General features: G+C 48.4%; 1 protein-coding gene across 1 annotated transcript in view; it reads right to left on the reverse strand.

Annotated features, from left to right (window-relative positions):
* COL23A1 (collagen type XXIII alpha 1 chain) overlaps positions 1-21,297 on the reverse strand; it is a 267,654-nt gene that overhangs the window by 40,842 nt on the left and 205,515 nt on the right. Inside the window, exons 3-4 of the mRNA XM_070415140.1 lie at positions 16,847-16,891; positions 1,099-1,106 (exon numbers count right to left, since the gene is read on the reverse strand). Coding sequence (XP_070271241.1) covers positions 1,099-1,106; positions 16,847-16,891 — 53 coding nt within the window. The remainder of the gene's footprint in view (positions 1-1,098; positions 1,107-16,846; positions 16,892-21,297) is intronic.

The following is a 21,297-nucleotide window of genomic DNA, read 5'->3' on the forward strand; positions in this document are numbered from 1 at the left end:
TTCGAAGCCAGAGCTATGGCAGGGGAGGCATTCACTGCTCCTGGATGCTCTGTCCCGCATGCTCGGAGCACTGCCTGCCTGGCCGCGTCTCACAGGGTGGCATCCAGCTCAGGTTGCAGCCTCAGGATCTGCATTTTGTTTTGTGCACTTAATAGTTCAACCGCACGCTCACAACCCCCAGCTCCACAGCCCTCTGCATCATGCACGTCGGCTACCTTCCCTGTGACGCCAGGAATGACTCCACTGTGGGAAACTGCCTGTGGCCATCAACCTACACACGCCTGCTGGCTGGCTCTCGGGCTCAGCGGGGCGCTGCTAGCGCCAGAAGCGCGGATTCCGAAGGGTGCCGATCAGGAAATGAATCATGGTAAGTGGAAGTAGAAAATAAAACAGTCATCTGAAAGGAATTCCTTCGGAAGGCGCATTTTGACTCGGGCAGGCTCTCAGTGTGCTTCTTGATGGAGTCGCCAGGATTGGTTGGGCTCGGAAACTCTGGCGCCATGGCTCATAGACTTGTTGCGTTTCTTGAAGAACCGGGTTTCTGGGTGGATGATCCCGGATGTTCAATGCTGCCTCGGCCACCAGTGCTTCCCCTACACCTTTCTCAAACCCAGTGCCCTTATGGCCCGCTGCCCAACCCAGGGAGCCAAATGGATTTTGGCAGAGAGAAACGGAGCCCGGAATCTAGTTAGGAAGCCCAACTCATTCCTGGCGTAACTGCTGGACTTCAGAGCTTTTTGTGCCAAAGCACGTGAGACAAAAATCATGGAAACAGACGCACTGCTGCAGGGCAGTTAGAAATGTGGGTGTGGTGCTCGCCTTCTGTGCCCCCTGGAGCCAGGGCCTGGGTGAGGGGCAGCCAGGCTGCTGCCCGCTCTCTTGGAAGGCAAATGGTCACAGGGGCAAGTGGAGCCTGCTGAGTTCTGCACTTGCGTGCATCTACAAATTTAAAAAGATACGACCCCTGTCTGGACTGATTTTTTTTTTTTTTTTTAGGACACACCTTTCTAACTAAGTATTATTTTCAAGGAAGTGTCACATAGAGAGAACAAAATGTCTTATCTTTCAGGAGCAGAGAGCATAATCCAGGGCACTTACTGGAGGACCTGCAAAACACAAGCAGAGAGGCCACAGTCAGAACCAAAGGGAGAGAGGTCCCCGCCCCGGCGGGCCCTCCCTCAACAGCTACCGGCCTCCCCTCACCAAGGCTGAGATGCTGTCATGGGCTCCAAAGCGAGCGGCCGGGCGAGGGAGAGCCTTTGGCCTTGTGGGGCTGGGGTGGGCGTGTGGGGTGAGGACAATCCCGCACACACGTATGGGTTAACACACTCCTCTCAGGAGGCTGCTGCTGGTCCCTGCTGGGGCCACCCGTGTTGGATCTTGGCCATCCAGAGAGGAACTGAACCTTGTTCCTGCCCGAAGGACAAATTTTGGGAGAGACTTGGGGAGAAAACATTTGGGGCAGAGGGACGAGCAAGCACAGGGCTCTGGGATGTGTGGGGCTGAGCAGCTGTGTGGACGGTGCCGGAGGCCCAGGTAGGGGTGAAGGGCTCTGAGCTAGGGTGCACAGGGCACTTGGAGGGGACGCATTTAGAAGCTCAGGTGCTGCTGGTGCCGCCAGCTGGGCTTGTCTCCGGAGACGGGGACTCATGAGAACACGCATGACACCGACAGGCGTCCTCACCTTCTGGTGTGCAAAGCACATTGCATATCCATGATGCATCTGACCTTCTGGACAATTTGTGAGAGGCATGATGAACACTCCCATTTGACAGGCGACAACAGAAAACAGTGGCTTGTTTAAGGCCACGGAATTGGTTAGGTGCGGAGCTCAAAACCCTCCATACTTTCCACTAAGCCATGTCTGCTCCCGGCCGACCTGGGACTATGGTCTGGACCAGGGGTGGGCAAACTTTTTGACTCGAGGGCCACAATGGGTTCTTAAACTGGACCGGAGGGCCGGAACAAAAGCATGGATGGAGTGTTTGTGTGAACTAATATAAATTCAAAGTAAACATCATTACATAAAAGGGTACGGTCTTTTTTTTTTTTTTTTTTTTTTTAGTTTTATTCATTTCAAACGGGCCGGATCCGGCCCACGGGCCGTAGTTTGCCCACGGCTGGTCTGGAGAGTGAGGCCGCACAGGGAGGCACGTAATGGGACGCAGGGGTGAGTGCAAGAGGCAAGATCTCGGACTCAGAATTTTCCTTGGAAGAACAGGTATTTAAGAAACAATTACACAGGTGAAGGCACAGGACCGGATAGAGGTTGGACCCACTCAGGACGGAAAGCTAGGCTGAGTCCAGAGGGCAAGGGGTGATTCCTGGGAGAGGAATGGGGAGAGAGGAGCATGGCAAAGATGGGAAAGCTCACAGCACGCCAAGATCACTGGGCTTTGGGGGGCTGCAGCAGGAGAGGGCTGGGGAGAAGGCAGGGCCAGACAGAGCACTGGGCTTTGTCTCCACATCATGACCCAGGGGGGTCGGGGGGTGAGGCCCCGAAGGCCTGGGCATGGAGGAGTGATTCGAGGGGGCGGAGTGGGCAAGGGGACACGATGCAGCTGCTCCTGTGTAGGCCACGCAGCCTGGACTCCTGCTGGCAGTGGAGATGGGGAGAGATGCATCAGGAAACACTTGTGAGGACAGACAGGACTGGGTCTTTGATTTAATGGTGGAGGTGGGGGTGGAAGGGCGCATGGGGCATGGAGGAAGGAGAGAGGTGAGACAAAGGTTTTTGACTCGAAAACTGATGTATGATGGTGCCAATACCTACGAATGGAACATGGGGCTGTGCGTCCCCTGAGTCTAACTGTGGCAGGGGCAGGGCTTTGGTCATTGGATACCCACACAGCTGACGTCTCACTTTCAGCCAAAGACCTTGCTCCCTGTTTTACAAAGAAACAAGAAGCTGCTGGATGGACGCCCCGTCCTCTTCCCGATGCCACACGCACACACCTGCCTACACTCGGGCCTGCGCCCACCTCCTCTCCGGGTCCCTCAGGTTCAGGTGGAGCTGACTGGCCTCCACCTTCCGGGGCCCGCGCCCACCTCCCTCTCGGCCCGTCACAGGCGGGCCCACCTCTCAGGCAGGTCCTTCCCGCAGCTCTGAAATGTGCTCCAATTCCTGATGTTATTTCATAATTAAAACAATTTTTTTCAATTACAGATGACATAGAACATTGTATTAATTTCAGGTGTATATGAAGGGTATGAAGGATCACCCTCGTAAGTCTAGTACCCACTTGGCACCAAACGCAGTTATTATAATATTGCTAACTATATTCCCATGCTGGACTGTACACCCTGTGACTACCCTGCAACTACCAATTTGTCCTTCTTAATCCCTTTACCTTTCCCACCCAGCCCCCAAACCTTCTGTCACCTGGCAACCATCAATTTGGTCTCCGTATCTATAAGGTTTTTTTTTTCCTGTTTTGTTTGTCTATTTTGTTTTTTAGAGTCCACATATAAGTGCAATCCTACAGTATTGATCTTTCACTGCCTTATTTCACTTAGCATAACACACTCTAGGTCCATCCATGTTGTCACAAATGGCAGGATTTCATTCTTTTCTATGGCTGAGTAATATTCCATTGCATATTCGTACCAGGTCTTTTTATTTTTTAAATTTATCTTTATTGTTGAAAGTTAAAGATGGCCCCTCCCCTGCTTTTATCCATTTATCAATTGATGGCCACTTGGGTTGCTTCCGTATCTTGGCTATTGTAAGTAATGCTGCAATGAACATAAGGGTGCATGCATGTTTTCAAATTAGTGTTTTGGGTAAGTGCCCAGCCGGGTCATATGGCAGTTGCATTTTTAATTTTGTGAGGACTCTCCATACTGTTTTCCATGGTGGTTGCACCAACTTGCAGCAATCCAATCAACAGTGCAGGAGGGTTCCCTTTTCTCCACACCGACAACGATTGTTTGTTGACAGCCATTCTGGCAGGTGTGAGGTGCTCTCTCATTGTGGTTTTGATCTGCATTTCCCTGATGATTATGATGGTGAGCATCTTTTCACCTGTCTCTCAGACATCTGTATATCCTCTTCCATTCCTCTGATTGAAAAACATCCTTTGCTTCCACACCCTCCTCTGTTCCTGCTCAGTTCTCCTCTCCCTCACAGCCACGTTGCAGGAAAGAGGGGCCGGGAGGTGGGTGGTGTGACAGATCACTCAACTAGTGAGGGGTGGTCCAGGCTAGAAGCAATGCCATGGGACCCCAAACCATGGCACCATTCCCACTCTGGGGGGCCAGAGTGTGAATGGCAGCATTCCAGACTGGTCCTGTAGCTGGTGGAATAGGCCACACCTAGCCCATCCGATAGGCTCTAAAACACACCGAGCCACGCCCCCTCTCGGGCCCGACTGGCACCATATCGCCAGGGCACCAAAGTCTTGCAGGGGGCACTACCACACAGCCTCCTGACTGAACCTTCTTCTGGGCACCCCAACTCCACCAGCTACAGGTGCCTTTAAATAATGCCCACCCCTTCCCAGAGTCCTGAATTGCACATGGAATAATATCCAAACTCCTGCTCTCCTGTGTGCACCTGCTCTGTCAGTGCCCACACTCGGCCACCGCACTCCACCTGCTCTAGGTTCCCCAAGGGCCTGCCCTCTTTGGCCTCAGGACATTCACATCTACCGTGTTCCTGCGCTCGGCAGGCCGTGGTTCATAACCACCACCTCGGAAAAGCCTTTCGTGAGCATGAAGTCTGAAGACGTCTCTTCACCCTCGGCCCCACTGAATTCTATCAGCTTCCTGCTATTTCCTTTCCAGCACCAATCACACTCTTCAGTGATTAACTATTTATTTGTGTGTTGTTTATTATCTGTCAGCCCCATCAGCAAGGCAGCTCCCTGAGAGCTGGGCCCCATCTGCTCAGCTCCCCACCGTCTCCCCTGCCTCGCACAGGGCCTGGCAGGCACATGCACTTAGTAAATGCGAGCGGAATAGATGAGGGGCGCCGGGCAGGCCATCGCCTCTGCTACGCCCTCCTCACCTCACTTCCCCCCTGGGGTTGTGTTGCGGCTGCAGTCGCCTCTGGAGACGGGATCTGGGGCCTGCAGCAAGCGGGGTACACAAGATGCTGGGTGGGTGGGGGGAGGGCCTGGCTCAGGCTGTCCAGGGGTCCCTGCTTAGGGAGTGAGGCTGGCTGGAGGGCCCCCATCCAACCATGTGGTGGTCCCCCCCACGGCCCAGCTCATTCTGCACACAGCTTTCAAACATGTGTCCCAGGCATTGGCTGGATCTGCTCACTTTGCTGTCAGGAATGTGGGAGCAAGTAAATAAGAGCCAGATGACTTGGGAAGTGAATGAAATGAGTGAGAGAGTAGAGGGGTCCATGACTCTGCGGCCTCTTTAACTGAACTGATGTGGCTGGACAGGGTTTCCCACTTGCACCCTGAGGTTTGGAGGGTGCACGAGTGGCCTGTTGACAGGTAAGCAGAGGTGTATAGAGTTTCTGCCGCCCCACTGTGCCCACCTTGGGCTCTTACCTCCTCCCAGGATGACCATTGCCTGAGTGTTTCCCAAATGGAAAAGCAAACTGGGAAGAATATTTCCCACTGCCTGGCAGGTGCCCAACTGCATGCCGGGAGGTAAGGGCTGGCCTTGGTGCCTGAGGCTACCAGGTCACTGTCCGTGCTCACAGCCCACGCCTGCTGCTCTGTGTTGCGCCCGGACTCCTGACGCCCACTTCTCCTGCTCCCTGCTCTGCCCAGGAGGCCCTGGCTCTGACCCAGGCCTCTGCCTCCCACAACAGGCCTTGGCTCCTGACTTTTGAAAACCCAAACCTACCTCAGCATGAGGACGACCTTCAGTCATGCCTCCGGGGTTTCCCCAGTGGAGCAGAGTGAACCGAGATGAAATGAGGCTTGGGGGTTGGCAAATTCAGAGCCAATGATGAGTTAGTGAGCCGGGCCCCTAGCCGAGGCCTCAGGCCTGGCTTTAATTCGACCGATTCTATCAGGGAGAGTCGAGGCCTCAGCACCCTGGCTCTCTGAGCGAGTGTCTGTTTTCCCTGAGGTAAAGGCTGCTCCTGTGAGGTGGGGAGGTGCCTCTGGATTGCTATGAGGACGGAGGGAGATACTGTGCATGCGCTAGGTCCTCAGGACAGCCCTGGCACGGAAGAGGCACCAAGACACACGCAGGCTGGGATTCCAGTCACGCGCAGCTTAACAACGGGGATTTGTCCTGAAAACCATGTTGATAGGCGATTTCGTTGTTGTGTGACCATCACAGTGTACTTACTTGCTCCCAGGCTACAAACCTGTACAGCACGTTACTGTACGAGACAACATGAGATTAAATCAAACACGAGGGATGATGCAATCAAGAGGCCTGGTAAACTCGAGATGGATGAGGCTGCTGCTGGTGTAACACAGAAGCTGTTTCACAGCAAACTTTTAAAAAATATATAAGTAGAAAGACTACACTCTGAAATAACAATAAAACATATAGTATATAGTAAATGCATTAACCAGTAACAGTGCTGTTAATTATCACGATCAACTCTTAGGTACTGTACGTAAGTGTATGTGGTCCACTTTTATACAACAGGTAGTACGGTAGTTCTGTTTACACCAACATCACCACAAACAACTGAGCAACGTGTTGCACTACAATGTTGTGATGACTATGATGTCACTAGGCAATAGGAAATTTCCAGCTCCTATTTCATCTTATGGGACCACTGTCATATGTACGGTCTGTTGTTGACCAAAATGTAGTTATGTAGCGCATGGCTCTATAACATATACTCTCTCTCTCTCTCTCTCTCTCTCTCTCTCTCTCTCACACACACACACACACACCTAAGATTGTAGGGAGAAGAGAAACACAGATGTAGTTTTCCATCGTTTGGCTCCATGTTGCAGAACAAACCCTGACTATACAACAGGTTTGAAGAATCTCCTGTTTAAATGACACCTCCGACAGGCCTCCAGCATTTTGGCTCTGATGGCATGGTCAGGTATAAGACCCTGGAATTCAGGGTCTAGCAGGGCAGCCTGGGTATGGAGGGGGCTCCAGCAGGTGCCCTGCTCAGAAACTGTGCAGGGCAGGCAGTAGTGCTGCTTAGAAGCCTGAGTGGGAAGTAAACATATTAGATAAAAAACTCCCACACTCTTTTGAGATATAATTCACATACCATGAAATTCACTTTTTAAAAAAAGTATACACTTCAGTGATTTTTGGTATAATCACAAAATTTTATTTATCCTTCCTTTCTTAAAAAATATTTTTATTGATTTCAGAGAGGAAGGGAGAGGGAGAGAGAGATTGAAACATCAATGATGAGAGAGAATCATTGATTGGCTGCCTCCTGCACACCCCACACTGTGGATCGAGCCTGCAACCCAGGCATGTTCCCTGACTGGGAATTAAACCATGACCTGCTGGTTCGTAGGTTGATGCTCAGCCACTGAGCCACGCTGGCCGGGCCCGCATATGCCCCTTTATAATACTCTTCTTGAGGCCGAGGATTGAACCTGCAACCAAGGTATGTGCCCTTTAATGGGAATCAAACCCGAGACCCTCTGGCCACTGAGCCAAACCGGCCAGGGCAAGTTCTGGCTATTTTGGATTCTTTGAATTTTCATATGAATTTTAGGATTAGTTTGTCAATTTCTAAAAAGAAAATCCAACTAGGATTTTTGAGGAATTGCATCAAATCTATAAATCAATTTGTGGAGTATTGCCATATTAACATTGTATCATCTTCCAGTCCATGGATTTAGAATGTCTTTCCATTTATTTAGGTCTTCTTTCCCGAGTATTTTATTCTTTTTCATAATTTTGCAAATGGAACTGTTTTCTTAATTTCATTTAAAAATTCTCCATTGCTAGTGTCTAGGCATAAAATGGACTTTTGTATAACGATCTTGTATCGCACAATCTTGCTGAGCATGTTTGTTAGCTCCAATACACTTTTGGTGGATTCTTTAGAATTGTCTATATACAAACAAGATCATGGGGTCAGTAAGTAGAATAGTTGTACTTCTTCTTTTCCCACCTGCATGCACCTTATTTCTTTTTCTTGCCTAATTGCCCTGAACAGAACCTTCAATACAATGATAAATACTAGTACAAGTAGCAAGAGTGGACATTGTCTTGTTCCTGATCTTAGGAGAAAAGTATTCACTATTTCACCATTAAGTATAACGTTAGCTATGGGTTTTTCATAAACGCCCTTTACTAAATTGTGGAAGTTTTTTTTAAAATTCTTATTTGTTGAGGGTTTTTTTTTTTTTTTTAAAATATATTTTATTGATTTTTTACAGAGAGGAAGGGAGAGAGATAGAGAGTTAGAAACATCGATGAGAGAGAAACATCGATCAGCTGCCTCCTGCACATCTCCCACTGGGGATGTGCCCGCAACCCAGGTACATGCCCTTGACCGGAATCGAACCCGGGACCCCTCAGTCCGCAGGCCGACGCTCTATCCACTGAGCCAAACCGGTTTCGGCAAGGGGTTTTTTTTTTAAATCATGAAAGGCTGTGAATTTTGTCAAATGCTCTTTTCTTCATGTATTAGGATGATGATGTGGTTTTGCCTTTTATTTGATAATATCATGTACTAGTGCCCCAGTGCACAGATTCGGGCACATTGAAAGGATATTAATTAGAAGGTGGCTGGCGGGGCAGAACTGGTTGAGATGGGCCAGATACGCCCTGGAGCCAATCTCCCATGATCCCTCCCGGTCGCACCTGGGGTGGTGCTGGGGCTCGAAGGGCCTCTGTGGAGTGAGCAGGGTCCCTCTGGCGGGTGGAGTCCCTTGGCCTGGTCTGCGGGGATAGGGCCAAAACTGGCTCTCCAACATCCCCTGAGGGGTCCCAGATTGTGAGAGGGCAGTTCTTGGGTGACACATCCCAGAATCGGGCTCCATCCTCTCTGGTTCCGGGGTGCGTCACCTGAGAACTGCCGCTACCAAGTCACTGCAGTTCGGCAGCTCCTGCATTGAGCATCTGCCCCCTGGGGGTCAGTGCGCATCACAGCTACAGGTTGGAGTGTCTACCCCGTGGTGGTCATTGCATGTCATAGCTACCGGTCGGATGGTCGCTTAGCTTTTTATATATAGACTAAAGGCCTGGTGCACGAATTCATGCACCAGTAGGGTCCTTTGGCCTGGCCTGTGGGATTGGGCCAAAATTGGCTCTCCAACATCCCCTGAGGGGTCCTGGATTGTGAGAGGGCGCAGGACAGGCTGAGGGACCTCACCGGTGCACGATTAGGGCCAGGGAGGGATGAGGGAGGTTGGCCAGACAGAGAGGGACCGCGGGAGGGCTCCAGGGTGTGTCTGGCCCATCTCACTCAGTCCCAATCAGCCAGACCCCAGCAGCAAGCTAACCTACTAGTCGGAGTGTCTGCCCCCTGGTTTCAGTTCGTTTAGATATATACTCTCCAGTGGTATTGCTGAATCATATGCTAATTCTATTTTTAATTTTTTGAGGAATTACCATACTATTTTCCAGAGTGGCTGTACCATCTTACATTGCCATCAAAAGATTCCAAGGATTCCGATTTCTCTACATCCTTGCCAACACCTGTTATTTTCTGATTTTTTAAAAAAGTAGCCATCCTAATGGGTATGAGATAATAGCTTACTGTGGTTTTGATTTGCATTTCCCTAATGATTAATGATGTTGAATGTTTTTTAAATTATATTATTTCTTTATTGATTCTGCCAATCTCTGACTTTGATTGAATTGTTTAACTCTTTTATATTTAATGTAATTGCTCATAAGGTAAGGCTTATGTGTTTGAATTTGCTACTTAATTTCTATGTCTTATGTCTTCTTCATTCCTCTATTACTTCACTACTGCTTCTTTTCTGCTAAGTAGATGTTTTCTAGCGTAACGTTTTCATTCATTTTTTAAATTCTATTTTTTGGAGTTATTTTCTTAGTGGTTGTCCTGGGAATTAAAATTAACATCTTAATTTAAGATAATATGGTTTTGATTAGAAATAATTTACTTTTAATTGTTTATAAGTACTATGCTCCAATATAGCCCTGTTCATTATCCTTTACCACTTTACACATTATAAACTCATAAACACAATTTTATAATTGTTGCTTTATGCAATTGACTTTTAAATTAGAATAGAGAAAAAAGTTGTAAATAAAAATACACTTACATTGTGTTTCACATTTACTTATGTAGTTACCTTCACTGTAATTCATTATTTCTGTGTGGACTTAAATTGCTCTCTAGTGTCCTTTCATTTCAGACTGAAGGAAACTGTTTATTGCTTCTTGTAGGTCAGATCTGATAGTGATAAATTCTTCCCATTTTTGTTTACCTGGGCATTACTTAATTTCCCCTTCATTTTTAAAGGATGGTTGATTACCAAAAGCCTCTCTGAGGAGGTCACATTTGTGGTGATTCTTTTTAAAAAATATATATATTTGTATCGCTTTCAGAGAGGGAAAGGGAGAAAGAGTTAGAAACATCAACGATGAGAGAGAATCATTGATCAGTTGCCTCCTGCATGCCCCACCCTGGGGACCCACTCTACAACCCGGGCATGTGCCCTGACCGGGAATCGAACCGTGGCCTCCTGGTTCATGGGTCGACACTCAACCACTGAGCCACGCTGGCTGGGCTTTGTGCTGATTCTTGAGTGACAAGAAAGAGCCATGAGAGTGTGTAGGAAAGGGTTACTCAACAGACCTGAGTTGTCCACAACCTGCACATTCCAAAGAAAGAACCGATCCTGACCAGCTGCAGGGAGATAACCTTCCACTCCTTGGACTATGCGGTTAATAGGAGTGTCTGAATACCTGGGGCCTGGGGCCACGCCAGGTAGTTTACGGCAGCAATGTGAATTACGGTGGAGTTTTGGCCATGCTGTATCTGTTTGACCTTTGGAGGGGCTGGAGACTGAATAATGAAGGTCAGCTACATGGGCATTCAATAAAACCCTAGACAGCAAGTCTCAAGGGAGTTTCCCTGCTTAGCAAACATCACACATGCTGTCACACATCATTACTGGGAGACTTAGGGCTGTTTGTACAACTCCACGGGAGGGGAATATTGGAAGTTGGGGCCCTATGTTCCTCTTACTTTTGCTGACTTTAATCTGCATCTTTTTGCTGTGCTAAGTCATAATCACAAATATATAAAAAAAATTTGGGAAGGTCCAGGCCATTCTTCTTCATGTATTTCTTCTGATTCTTTCTCTTGCTTCTCCTCTTTGCTTTCTTCCTTTGATTGAATAATCTTAACGGACCCACCTTCAAGTCTGCTGATTTTTTTCTGCTAGCCCAAATACTGTTGAGCCCCGTTAGTGAATTTCTCATTTCAGTTACTGTACCTCAGAGTTTCTATTTGCTTCTTTTTTTAATACTTTCTCTCCCTGTATTGATGGTCTCCATTTGGTGGTACATATTCTTGGGCTTTCCTTTGATTCTTTAGACATGGTTTCCTTTAAATATATTTAAAACAGCAAACATGATTCTTTTGTCTAGCATTTCCATCTGGGCTTTCTCAGAGACAGTTTCTATTGATGGCTTCTCCCCCTGTTTATTGCCATACTTTCTTGTCTCTTTGTATGTCTCATAATTTTTTTTTATTAAAAACTGGGCATTTATAGTAATTTAATGTGACTACTCTGAAAATTAGATTCTGCTCCTACTTTTTTTTTTAAATTTTGTTTTATTGCTTAAAGTATTACAAAGAGTATTACGTATGTCTCCTTTTTTTTGCCCCCTTGACCTTCCCCCGGCCTCCCCCCTCCCGGCCCCCCCCCCCCCCCCCCCCGCCCCAGTATCTTGTTCTGCTCCTACTCTTTAGGGTTTATTGGTGCTGTTGGTTGTTATTGTTGCTCAGTGTTTAGGGGTTTTCCTGGAGTCTCTAAGGTGTGCATTCCTTGTCATGTGCAGCTATTGAATTCTCTGCTTGGTTAGCTTATGATCAGCATAGATGGACGTTTCCTTTAATGTCTTATCCAGTAAGTCTCCCACTTGGTGCCAAGGGGCTTTATGTAGGCGGGAGCGACACTCGGTGCTCTGCCCTCACGGCTCTGCTGTGCCTTCACTGCCTGCTGGAGCAGAAGTGAAAGACCGAGACTCTCAGGCTTTCCCCGAACATGCGCACACCCCTTCACATGCACGTGCCCTCGCAGGACGTTGGAGCTTTGCAGTGCCCCTTTAGACATCTCATCACCTAGATTTTTGTTTAAGTGTTTGTGTCAGCTTCTTGTTCGTTCCAACGGGTATCACCCCTTCAGGCAACCGTGAAGTCACACAGTTGCCACTGAGTGTTTCAGGCAAGCACTCTAGACCAGGGGTGGGCAACCCCTGGCACGCGTGCCAAACATGGCACGCCAGTAACGTTTGCTGGCACGCGAAACCCTCTCTTATAATCTTCCATTTACAATTTTTTTCTTAATATCGACTTTTTTTTATTTTTTCAGATAAATTCAGTGTAGGTGCATCTTAGATAAATAAATAATTTTACATAACAAGTTATCTTAAAGACCATAGACATGGATTGACGAGAGAGGGGAAGAGCAATTTCTATGCCTCTGCCTTAACTCTCCCTGCCTTCCTAGGTCCGACCAGTGTTTTGGTTTCATCCACATACGCTTGTGAATCTTTGTTCTCAGTGATGAATTTTGTTAAGTCTCATAATAAGAGTAGCCTGATGGATGAAAGTAGTAGCTCGTGCATATCTCTGAAGGTCACAAAATATAAACCTGATGTAAAATCTCTGTCATCAGTGATGCAGCAGCAAAAGTCCCAATGATAATATCAAAAGGAATCAAAGTTTTCTGTCCGACTATCAGTGTACATGTATACATTAAAAAATAAATGTATTTTTCATCATCATCTACTGTGTTTTTGTTGCTCGAATGAATTTTATTATTTCTTCAAGGTTCTTCACATACGTACACCTTAAGAGATATCAAGTAGGCGTAACATGTTCTAAAAAAATTAGGGTTGGCACGCAGAAGAATTTTGAGTCAGAGATTTTGCTGGTTTTGGCACGCACTCACAAAAAGGTTGCCCACCCCTGCTCTAGACACAGGGCTTTCCCGATGAGCATGCTCTGCAGCAGGTCAAATAAAGGCAAGTCCTGTGCACAAGCTTTTCCAGGGAGTTTACAGACATGTCAGATGGTGACAATCTTTTGAAAATGAGCATCTGGGGACCTTCAACCCTGCCTGTCTCCTTTGATGGCTGCTACTTTCCACAGGTACTGTGGTTGTCAGGCTTATGTTTTTGTTTTAATTTTTATTTATTTATTGATGAGAGAGAGGGGGAGAGGAAGGGAGGGAGGGAGAGACAGAGCGAGAGTGAGAGCAAGAACGTGCGTGCGCGAGAGAGAAACATCGATTTGTTGTCCACCCATTTGTGCATTCATTGGTTGATTCTTGTGTATGCTCTGATTGGGGATCAAACCCGCAAACTTGGCGTACTGGGACAAAGCTCTACCAACTGAGCTACCTGGCCAGGAAGGCTGATGTTTTTTTAAGGGTATGGAACTGAGCAGATGGGCAAGTAAAATGTTACAAACACTGCTGTTCTTAGCAAGATTTATAATTTTTTCCTTGAATAAAGGGGTTGTTGCAAGTTTTCCATTTATTTCCATAGTTGCAGAAAGGTCCATTTTTTCTTAGTTTTCTTGCTGCTTTTATAAAGGAGGAGATTTTCAGAGGTCCTTAACCCACCATTTTAGAAGTTTTCCCACTGGATTTTTAGAAAGGGTTTCTTGGGTTTAGGGTGGATAAAAAACCCTAGCGCTGAACCTGCTGATCTAAGGCTGGGAGCTGTGAGAGTCTGTGAGTGCCTCCATTTGTCTCCACTGATTTAGCACAGCATCAGCCAAGCAGCATTTGATTGCTTCCTCCTGGTTTCTTCCCGCATCCTCAGCCTTCATCCTTCATTGGCCCACCAGTCCTTCTTTCCCTCTCCCTCCTCTCTGCCCTCCCCATTCCTGTCAGCAAGCTTTTATTGACCATCTCCTGAGTGCCTGTGGGTCCAGCCCCAGCTCCTGCCCCAGGAGCCTCTGCTTTGGTGGAGGGGAAAGACAAGTTTTCAGAGGAGACAACCACCACCAGGTTGTGCTGGGACAGAGGGAGGTGTCTCAGGCTGGCGGAGTCAGGGGAGCCCGGGGAAGCTGAGGGAGCAATAGAGGTTCTTGGGGCCAGGGGGGCATCTAGAAGGAGAAAGTATCTTGCTCAATGACCCTGGAAAGATGACCCCAGAGGGCAAGAGCAGTGCCGAGCTTCCCCAGCTGCGAATGGGCCAGTGGGGAGATGAGCATTCATTCTATTAGGACAGGCGCACAAGCACTGCAGGGCCACGGAGGCATTCTCCAGGCAAAGGCCCCTCTGCAGCTAGAGAGCGCCCACCCTGCGGGCGAACAGGAGCGGCTGTCTGCAGGTCTGCAGGTATGCAGCAGCGGCAGGAAGGCATCTCGGCAGACACTGTCCACCAGGCAGGCTCCCGGGACACAGGAAAAGGTCTGGTTTTACAGCGGAAGGTGCCAAAGCCAGGATGTGCGTGTGTGTGAAACTGGATATAAACACCAGGCGCAGCCAAAGCTAATCAGAGGGGAACATCTGCTCAGGGCTGTTCACACCATTCTCGACAGGCAGGGGATCAGGACACCGCCTGGGAAAGGGCGGCCAGGGGCGAGGTGCTGCCACCCCTTGCCCAACGCCGGCCTTAGACAAGACACTTCTTCCTTTGAAGCCTCAGTTTCCTTATCTGCAAAACGGGGCGAATAACAGATGCTTGTCTTGTAGGGTCTGTGAGGGTGACAAGACTTGGGGAACTTGAAAGGACTCAGCGCACAGTATCAGGGGCCCAGTAAGTCCTTATCTTTCTGTGGCTTTTCGATTGCTGTAAACTGGAGTCATAATTCTAACGGGTTTTTGAGTAAGTTGAGTAATATACATTTCCCTAGAAAAAGTCACTTTGTATTCCTCACCTCCTTCCAGAATGGATGTCAGGAGCTTACAATAAAAGGCAATAAAACATTTTATGAGGACGGAAACAAGAACTGAGTGATGAAATGCGTATCTGCAGGCCCGCGGTGTGTGTGTGTGTGTGTATGTGTGTGTGTGTGTATATGTGTGTGTGTGTGTGTGTGTGTGTGTGTGTGTGTTTACACACAAAATCTAAAGTAAAGGAAGCCATGGCAATCAAACATGAAACAGCCTTCAGCTTCTGGAAGTCAAAGCACACAGAGAGCCATGACGGCATTTCCTACCAGGGCACTCTAGCGAGTTTATCTGGGGGCCTCTACAGAAGGAACTAGATAATGCAAGCATGCAGCACAGCGGGCAGGAGGCCCACGCCCAGCACCAGGGAGAAGAGTCGGAGGCTCAGAGAGAGCCTGGTCAGCTCCCCGGCCCAATCGCTGGGGGTCCCGTTGGTGGTGATCCCCTCTGGCATCACACCGTGCCCTCCTGTAGAAGCTGCTGAGGGGCTGAGCATGCGTTCACGCACGCATTCACTCCTTCACTCACTGTTTGCGCATTTACTCTGTGCTGAAAAGTGAAGACTTTGGAGATGTGCTTGCACTAGACTTAAAGAAGACTGAGCTTGGGGTGTGAGTTTGGGAAGAGGAGATGACATCCTGGGGAGGGGAGGCCAGGAGTGCAGGGTCAGAGTGGGAGGGCCTCAGACACCCCTGGTGAGGCTGGAGGTGGGGACACGGGGGAGGGGTGATGAGAGCTGCAGGAGCTGTGGGTGAGGACCAAGAAGGGGGCACTGAGATGTACTGTGAGGAGACTGACCAGGGTTTGGTGTGGGAGAGGGGAGGGAGGGGTCCCGGATGATGCCCAGGTGTCTGCATAGGGAAGCGGAGGCTGGAGGTTTCTCCCTGCGATGGGGAGCTGGGGAGAGCAGGCTAGCGGAGGAGCTGGTTCAGTGGGGCCAAGTCCAAACTCCAGAGGAGATAGCGTAGCTGGAGTCAGGAAGGGGGTCATTGTCAGTGTCATGGGGGTGCCGTTGCGTAGGAGTGGGAGAGAAGAGAGAAGAGGGCCAAGAGCAGATTCATGTAAGAGGCAAATGGAGTATATATATATAGAAAAGGCCAAAAAGAAGGGGGTCAGAGATGTGGGAGGAGACACAGGCTAGAGCTGAGCTGGGAATACAGGGTGGGGACGTGGGGGTGGCCAACAGCGAGGATCAAGGAAGATAATGACGGCAAAGCATCTGCTGGCATGACCATCAGATGACGTCAGCGGAGTGACAGTGAAAAGAGACAGGAGGGGCTGGGATGAGCGGAAGGGGAGGCGGAAGAGCCAGGACAGGGTTGGTGTGTGGGTGCCTCTGAGGAAGCTTCTCTGTGTGTCTCGGGCAGGGGCTGTGCAGAGCAAGTGTGTTTGGGTGAAATGAAGATGGCAGGAGGGGAGATACGCACGGACAGGAGAGTCTGCAGGTCGAATGGAGGAGGGAGGAGTATCTTTCTGGTGCCTCTGCCAAGGGAAGGGCAGGCCAAGTCTGGGGAGGGACAGGGGCACCAGGAGAACCAGGGACAGTGGGCTGGTGGGATCACCCTCAGCTCCCGCAAGGCCGGGAGGTTGTTTCAGAGTGAGAGGGGGGACTGACGTTTCTGAGGTTGATAATAAGATTCGGAGGGTGCCAAGGACATGGGTGGGACAGTCACTGGACCTGTGATGCCAAGAAGACAGGGAAAGGGGTACTGGGCACTGTGGCCTCCAGGGGCAGTGGCTGGAATTGGAAGGGAGGAGACGAGCTGGCCCAGGACCCAGGGTCCTGAGAAATGAGGTGCCATGGGGACTGGTGCATCCAGCTCAGTCCCTGGCCAAGGGCAGACTTCTAGGCCTAAGCTTAGGAACTAGGAGAACGTGGGACTCACCGGGATCACCTCTTCTTCCAGGCTTGCCACGCCGTCCAGGGGGCCCTAGACAGGAAAACAAGGATAGACTCGTTGAGAAGGGAAGCCGTGGGTTGGGCACAGCCCGCCTGCCGGTGGCCCACCCACCCACCCTGCTGGCTGACAGAGAGGAGAGGTGTGGGGAGAAACCCATCCCTCGCCCCTGCTCCTCCCAGCCTTCCCCTGCTGGTTGCGTTCTCACCCCTCACTCTCTCATTCAGTTACTAATCATCTGCTCATTTATCCACTCACAATCCCTCCGAAATAAAAAAAGATTTATTATCTGGAAACTCTTGAGGTAGAAGAGTTTGCAACTGAGAAACTTCCAAATGAAGAGAAATATAAGGCCGAGGGTGGGCGTTATCTTATGAAAGCCCTGACCAATGCTTTTTAATCTCCACGGCGATACAGCAACAGGGACAGCACACCACATAGAGACACCATCATGGCATTTCAAATGCTTGAACTCGGCAATCAGAGGCGCTATCCTACCCATCACTGTCCTGCCCGGGCTCGCTGGAACCCTCAACACCTCCCAGCCCCGCCAGCTCTGGCAGATGCTTCTATGTTTCTCGGGATTTATTGCCAAGAACACAGCTTCTTTTCAGTATGCAGCTCTCCACCTACATGGCTGGAGCCTTTCTGAACTGATGATGGGAACCATCTTGCCTTTGCCTTCATCCCCTTTGCCCTCCTCATTCTTTTATTTTTTTGGGAAAGGTGTGCAGAGATGCATGTACTAGATTACAAATGAAATGGCACTTTATACCCGTCTCTATCCTGCCCGCCCCCTGCGTGCCGGGCGCTGCGGTGGGCCCTGATGGACACAGTCTGTGGCTGTATGACAAGGCACTGCCCTTTCCTGCGAAGGTCACCCCCCTCCCAGATTCCCAGAACAACCACTGAGGAGAGACAGACTGGTCATGAGTCCGGTCTGATGCAGGATGGCTGTACGTATGCACACGCCTGTGTGTTTTCCCTTTTCCGTCCTCCTGTTTTTATTTTTTAATTTAATTTTTTGTTTTTATTATCACCTTCTTTTTTTTAAAATATATTTTTATTGATTTTTTACAGAGAGGAAGGGAGAGAGATAGAGAGTCAGAAACATAGATGAGAGAGAAACATCAATCAGCCGCCTCCTGCACACCTCCCGCTAGGGATGTGCCTGCAACCAAGGGAATCTTGCAGTACATGCCCTTGACCGGAATCGAACCTGGGACCTTTCAGTCCGCAGGCCGACACTCTATCCACTGAGCCAAACCGGTCTTGGCAACACCTTCTTGTGAATACTTTATTCCTCCCGTTTTTAAGTGGAGCTCATTGTGTGCCCCTGATCCAGGGATTGGGACGGGGCAGTAAAGCAAAAGCAGCCCAGGTCAGGGGGTCAGTGGCACTTCCGACTTTTGTTAGGGGGGAATCCTGGATGGGGAGGAGGGAGGGCCTCTGAGAACGAGTGAGAGAGACCTTTGCAGGGCAGGCTGAGGCGAGAAGGAATTTCTGGCCAGCACTGGGGGCTTGAGATCAGGATGGTTAAGCAAAATTAAAAAATTAAAAACATGCTATTTTCTTGCACCCCTATGTTTGTAATTAAAGAAAAGTTATTGTGGTCAAGAACGCATAACAGATTTTACCGTATTTAACCATTTTTAAGAGTGCAGTACGTTAGTGTTAGCATATGTCCAGTGTTGTGCACAGGTCTCCAGAACTTTTTCATCTTGCAAAATTGGAAACTCTTTATTCATGAACAGCCCTCTCTTCCCCCTCCCCCAGCCCTCCAGAAACCACCATCCTACTTTCTGTTTCTAAGACTGTGCTTATTTTAGATATCTCAGATGAGTGGAATCTTGCAGTATCTGTCCTTTTGTGAGAGGCTCATTTCACTTAGTACAATGTACTCAAAAGTTCACCCATATTGGTAAAGTGACCATTTCCTTCTTTTTAAAGGCTCAATAAATATTCCATTTTATGTACACACCACATATTCTTCATCCTTTCGTCCCATCTGGTGGTGGATACTGAGTTGCTTCCACCTCTTGGCTATTGCGGATAATGCTATAAACATGGGGGAGCAAGTATTTCTTCAAGATGCTGTTTTCAACTCTTGGATAAATACCCACAAGTGGGATTGCAGGGTCATCTGGCAATTCTATTTTTAATTTGTTGAGGCCGTCCTTACTGTTTTCTATAGTGGCTACACCATTTCACATGCCCACCAACAGTGTACAAGGGTTTCAACTTCTCCACATCCCCACCAACATCTGTTACTTTCTGTTTGTTTTTTTTGGATACTGGCCATCCTAATGGATGTGAGGTGATATCTCACATTGTGGTTTTAATTTGCATTTCCTTAATAATAAGTGATATTAAACATCTTTTCATATACCTGTTGGCTATTTGTACATCTTCTTTGGAGAAATGTCTATGCAAATCATTTGCCCATTTTTTAATTGGATTGTTTGTTTTTATCACTGAGTTGTAGTTCTTTTTGTTTTCCTTTGGTTAATCCTCACCTGAGGATACTTTTCCCATTGGCTTTTAGAGAGAGTGGAAGGGAGGGAGGGAGAAGGAGAAAGAGAGAGAAACATTGTTGTGAGACACATCGATCAGTTGCCTCCTGTACCTGACTCAACTGGGCCCGGGGATTGAACCCGAAGCCCAGGCATGTGCCCTTGACCGGGAATCAAACGCACGGCCCCTTGATGCCTGGGCCAGTGCTCCAACCACTGGCCAAGGCTGTAGGAGTTCTTTGTATATTTTGGATATTAACTGCTTATCAGGTATATGGTTTGCAAATATTTTCTCTCATTCTGTAGGTTACCTTTTCATTTTGTTGTTTCCTTTGCTGTACAGAAGTTTCATTTTTTAATTTTTAAAATTCTCACCCAAGCACATGATAGAAGAAAGAAGAGAGAGAAACATTGACGTGTACATGCCCCAACCAGGGTTCGAACCCACAACCCAGATATGTGCCCTGACCAGGAACTGAACTGGCAACCTTCTGGTGCACAGGACGATGCTCAACCTGTTGGAAGCTACCCACTGTCTTCACTATCAGAGAAGTGTAAACAAGGAGCCTGGAAAGCTGGTGAACCTTGAGCCCTGGCAAGGGCCAGAGTTATGCACCGATTGTTTAGTTGAGACAATGGTGGCTCAAGCAATTTCCTGACCAAATAGTCTCAGAATAAATCTTTACTAATATTTACTGACCTTTAAGATAGTCTGTCTGTAAGCAGAATTGCCTGCCTGACTAAGGGCTATATGTGTATCCACAATTGAATAAAAGGTTGGCAAGGCCTGGGCACCAGTGAAGTCCTTCCCCTAGAGTTGGACTCTCCGCCTGGCCCCCATTATTTCCAAATTATTATTTCTTGTCTCGTCTCTGTCATTTGTGCGTGGCCCTTCTTCAGATCCCGAACCATGAACCACGCTGGACGTGGCTCACACATCAACCAACTGAGCCACTCAACTGGGCTGTGCAGAAGTTTTAAAGTTTGATGTAGCCCAATTTTTCTATTTTTGTTTTTGTTGCCTTTTAAATCTTTGAGTTCTTTTGTTTATGGTGTAAGGTGAGGTCCCAATTCATTCTTTTGTCTGTGGTTATCCAGTTTTCCCAACACCATTTGTTAAGGATATTATCTTTTGTGTAGCCAGACTTGGCACTGTTGTCAGAGATGATTTGACCTCGTAAGTGATGCAAACCTGAGCACTGAGAGCAGAAATCATGCTAGTTGCCGTCTTTGATTTTCCCCGATACCAGACGCAGGCCTCAAGTGTCATGCTGGAAACGCCCAGGTCCATGTTGACTTGGTAACAAGATTCTGGCACCCATAACAGACAACAGCTCATACTGAGAGGGACCTGTAGCTGATGAAGGGCCTCCAGGCCCACCACACCCGCTGAGGCCTGCGACTCCCTTCCTCCTGGTGGGCTATGGAGGCCCCTTTATTGGACCCTCTTTTCAGAACTCTGGGAGGAGAGTTGGGGTCAAGTGATTTGAATCCTCCAGACCTTCAGCCTGAGCTCCCCGACGTTGCCTGGGCCCCAGAGCCATGGTGGAAGTGCACTTGAATGGAAAAATCAGGGGAGATCCCCGAATTTGAGCTTCTAAGACCAAATCATTAAAACATCTCTCCCAAATATAAATTAAAATCACAACAAGATATCACCTGTCAGAAGGGCTATCATCAATAAATCAATAAACAAGTGTTGGTGAGGCCCTAGCTGGTTTGGCTCAGTGGATAGAGCATCGGCCTGTGGACTGAAGGGTCCTGGTTTGATTCTGGTCAAGGGCACATGCCCAGGTTGTGGGCTTGATCCTCAGTAGGGGGCATGCAGGAGGCAGCCAATCAGTGATTCTCTCTCATCATTGACGTTTCTATCTTGCCCTGTCCCTTCCTCTCTGAAATCAATAAAAAAATTATTAATAAAAAAAA

The sequence above is a fragment of the Myotis yumanensis genome, unplaced genomic scaffold, assembly GCF_028538775.1.
Source record: "Myotis yumanensis isolate MYYU_CA2020_CCGP unplaced genomic scaffold, mMyoYum1.0.hap1 SCAF_5, whole genome shotgun sequence".
NCBI lineage: Eukaryota > Metazoa > Chordata > Mammalia > Chiroptera > Vespertilionidae > Myotis > Myotis yumanensis.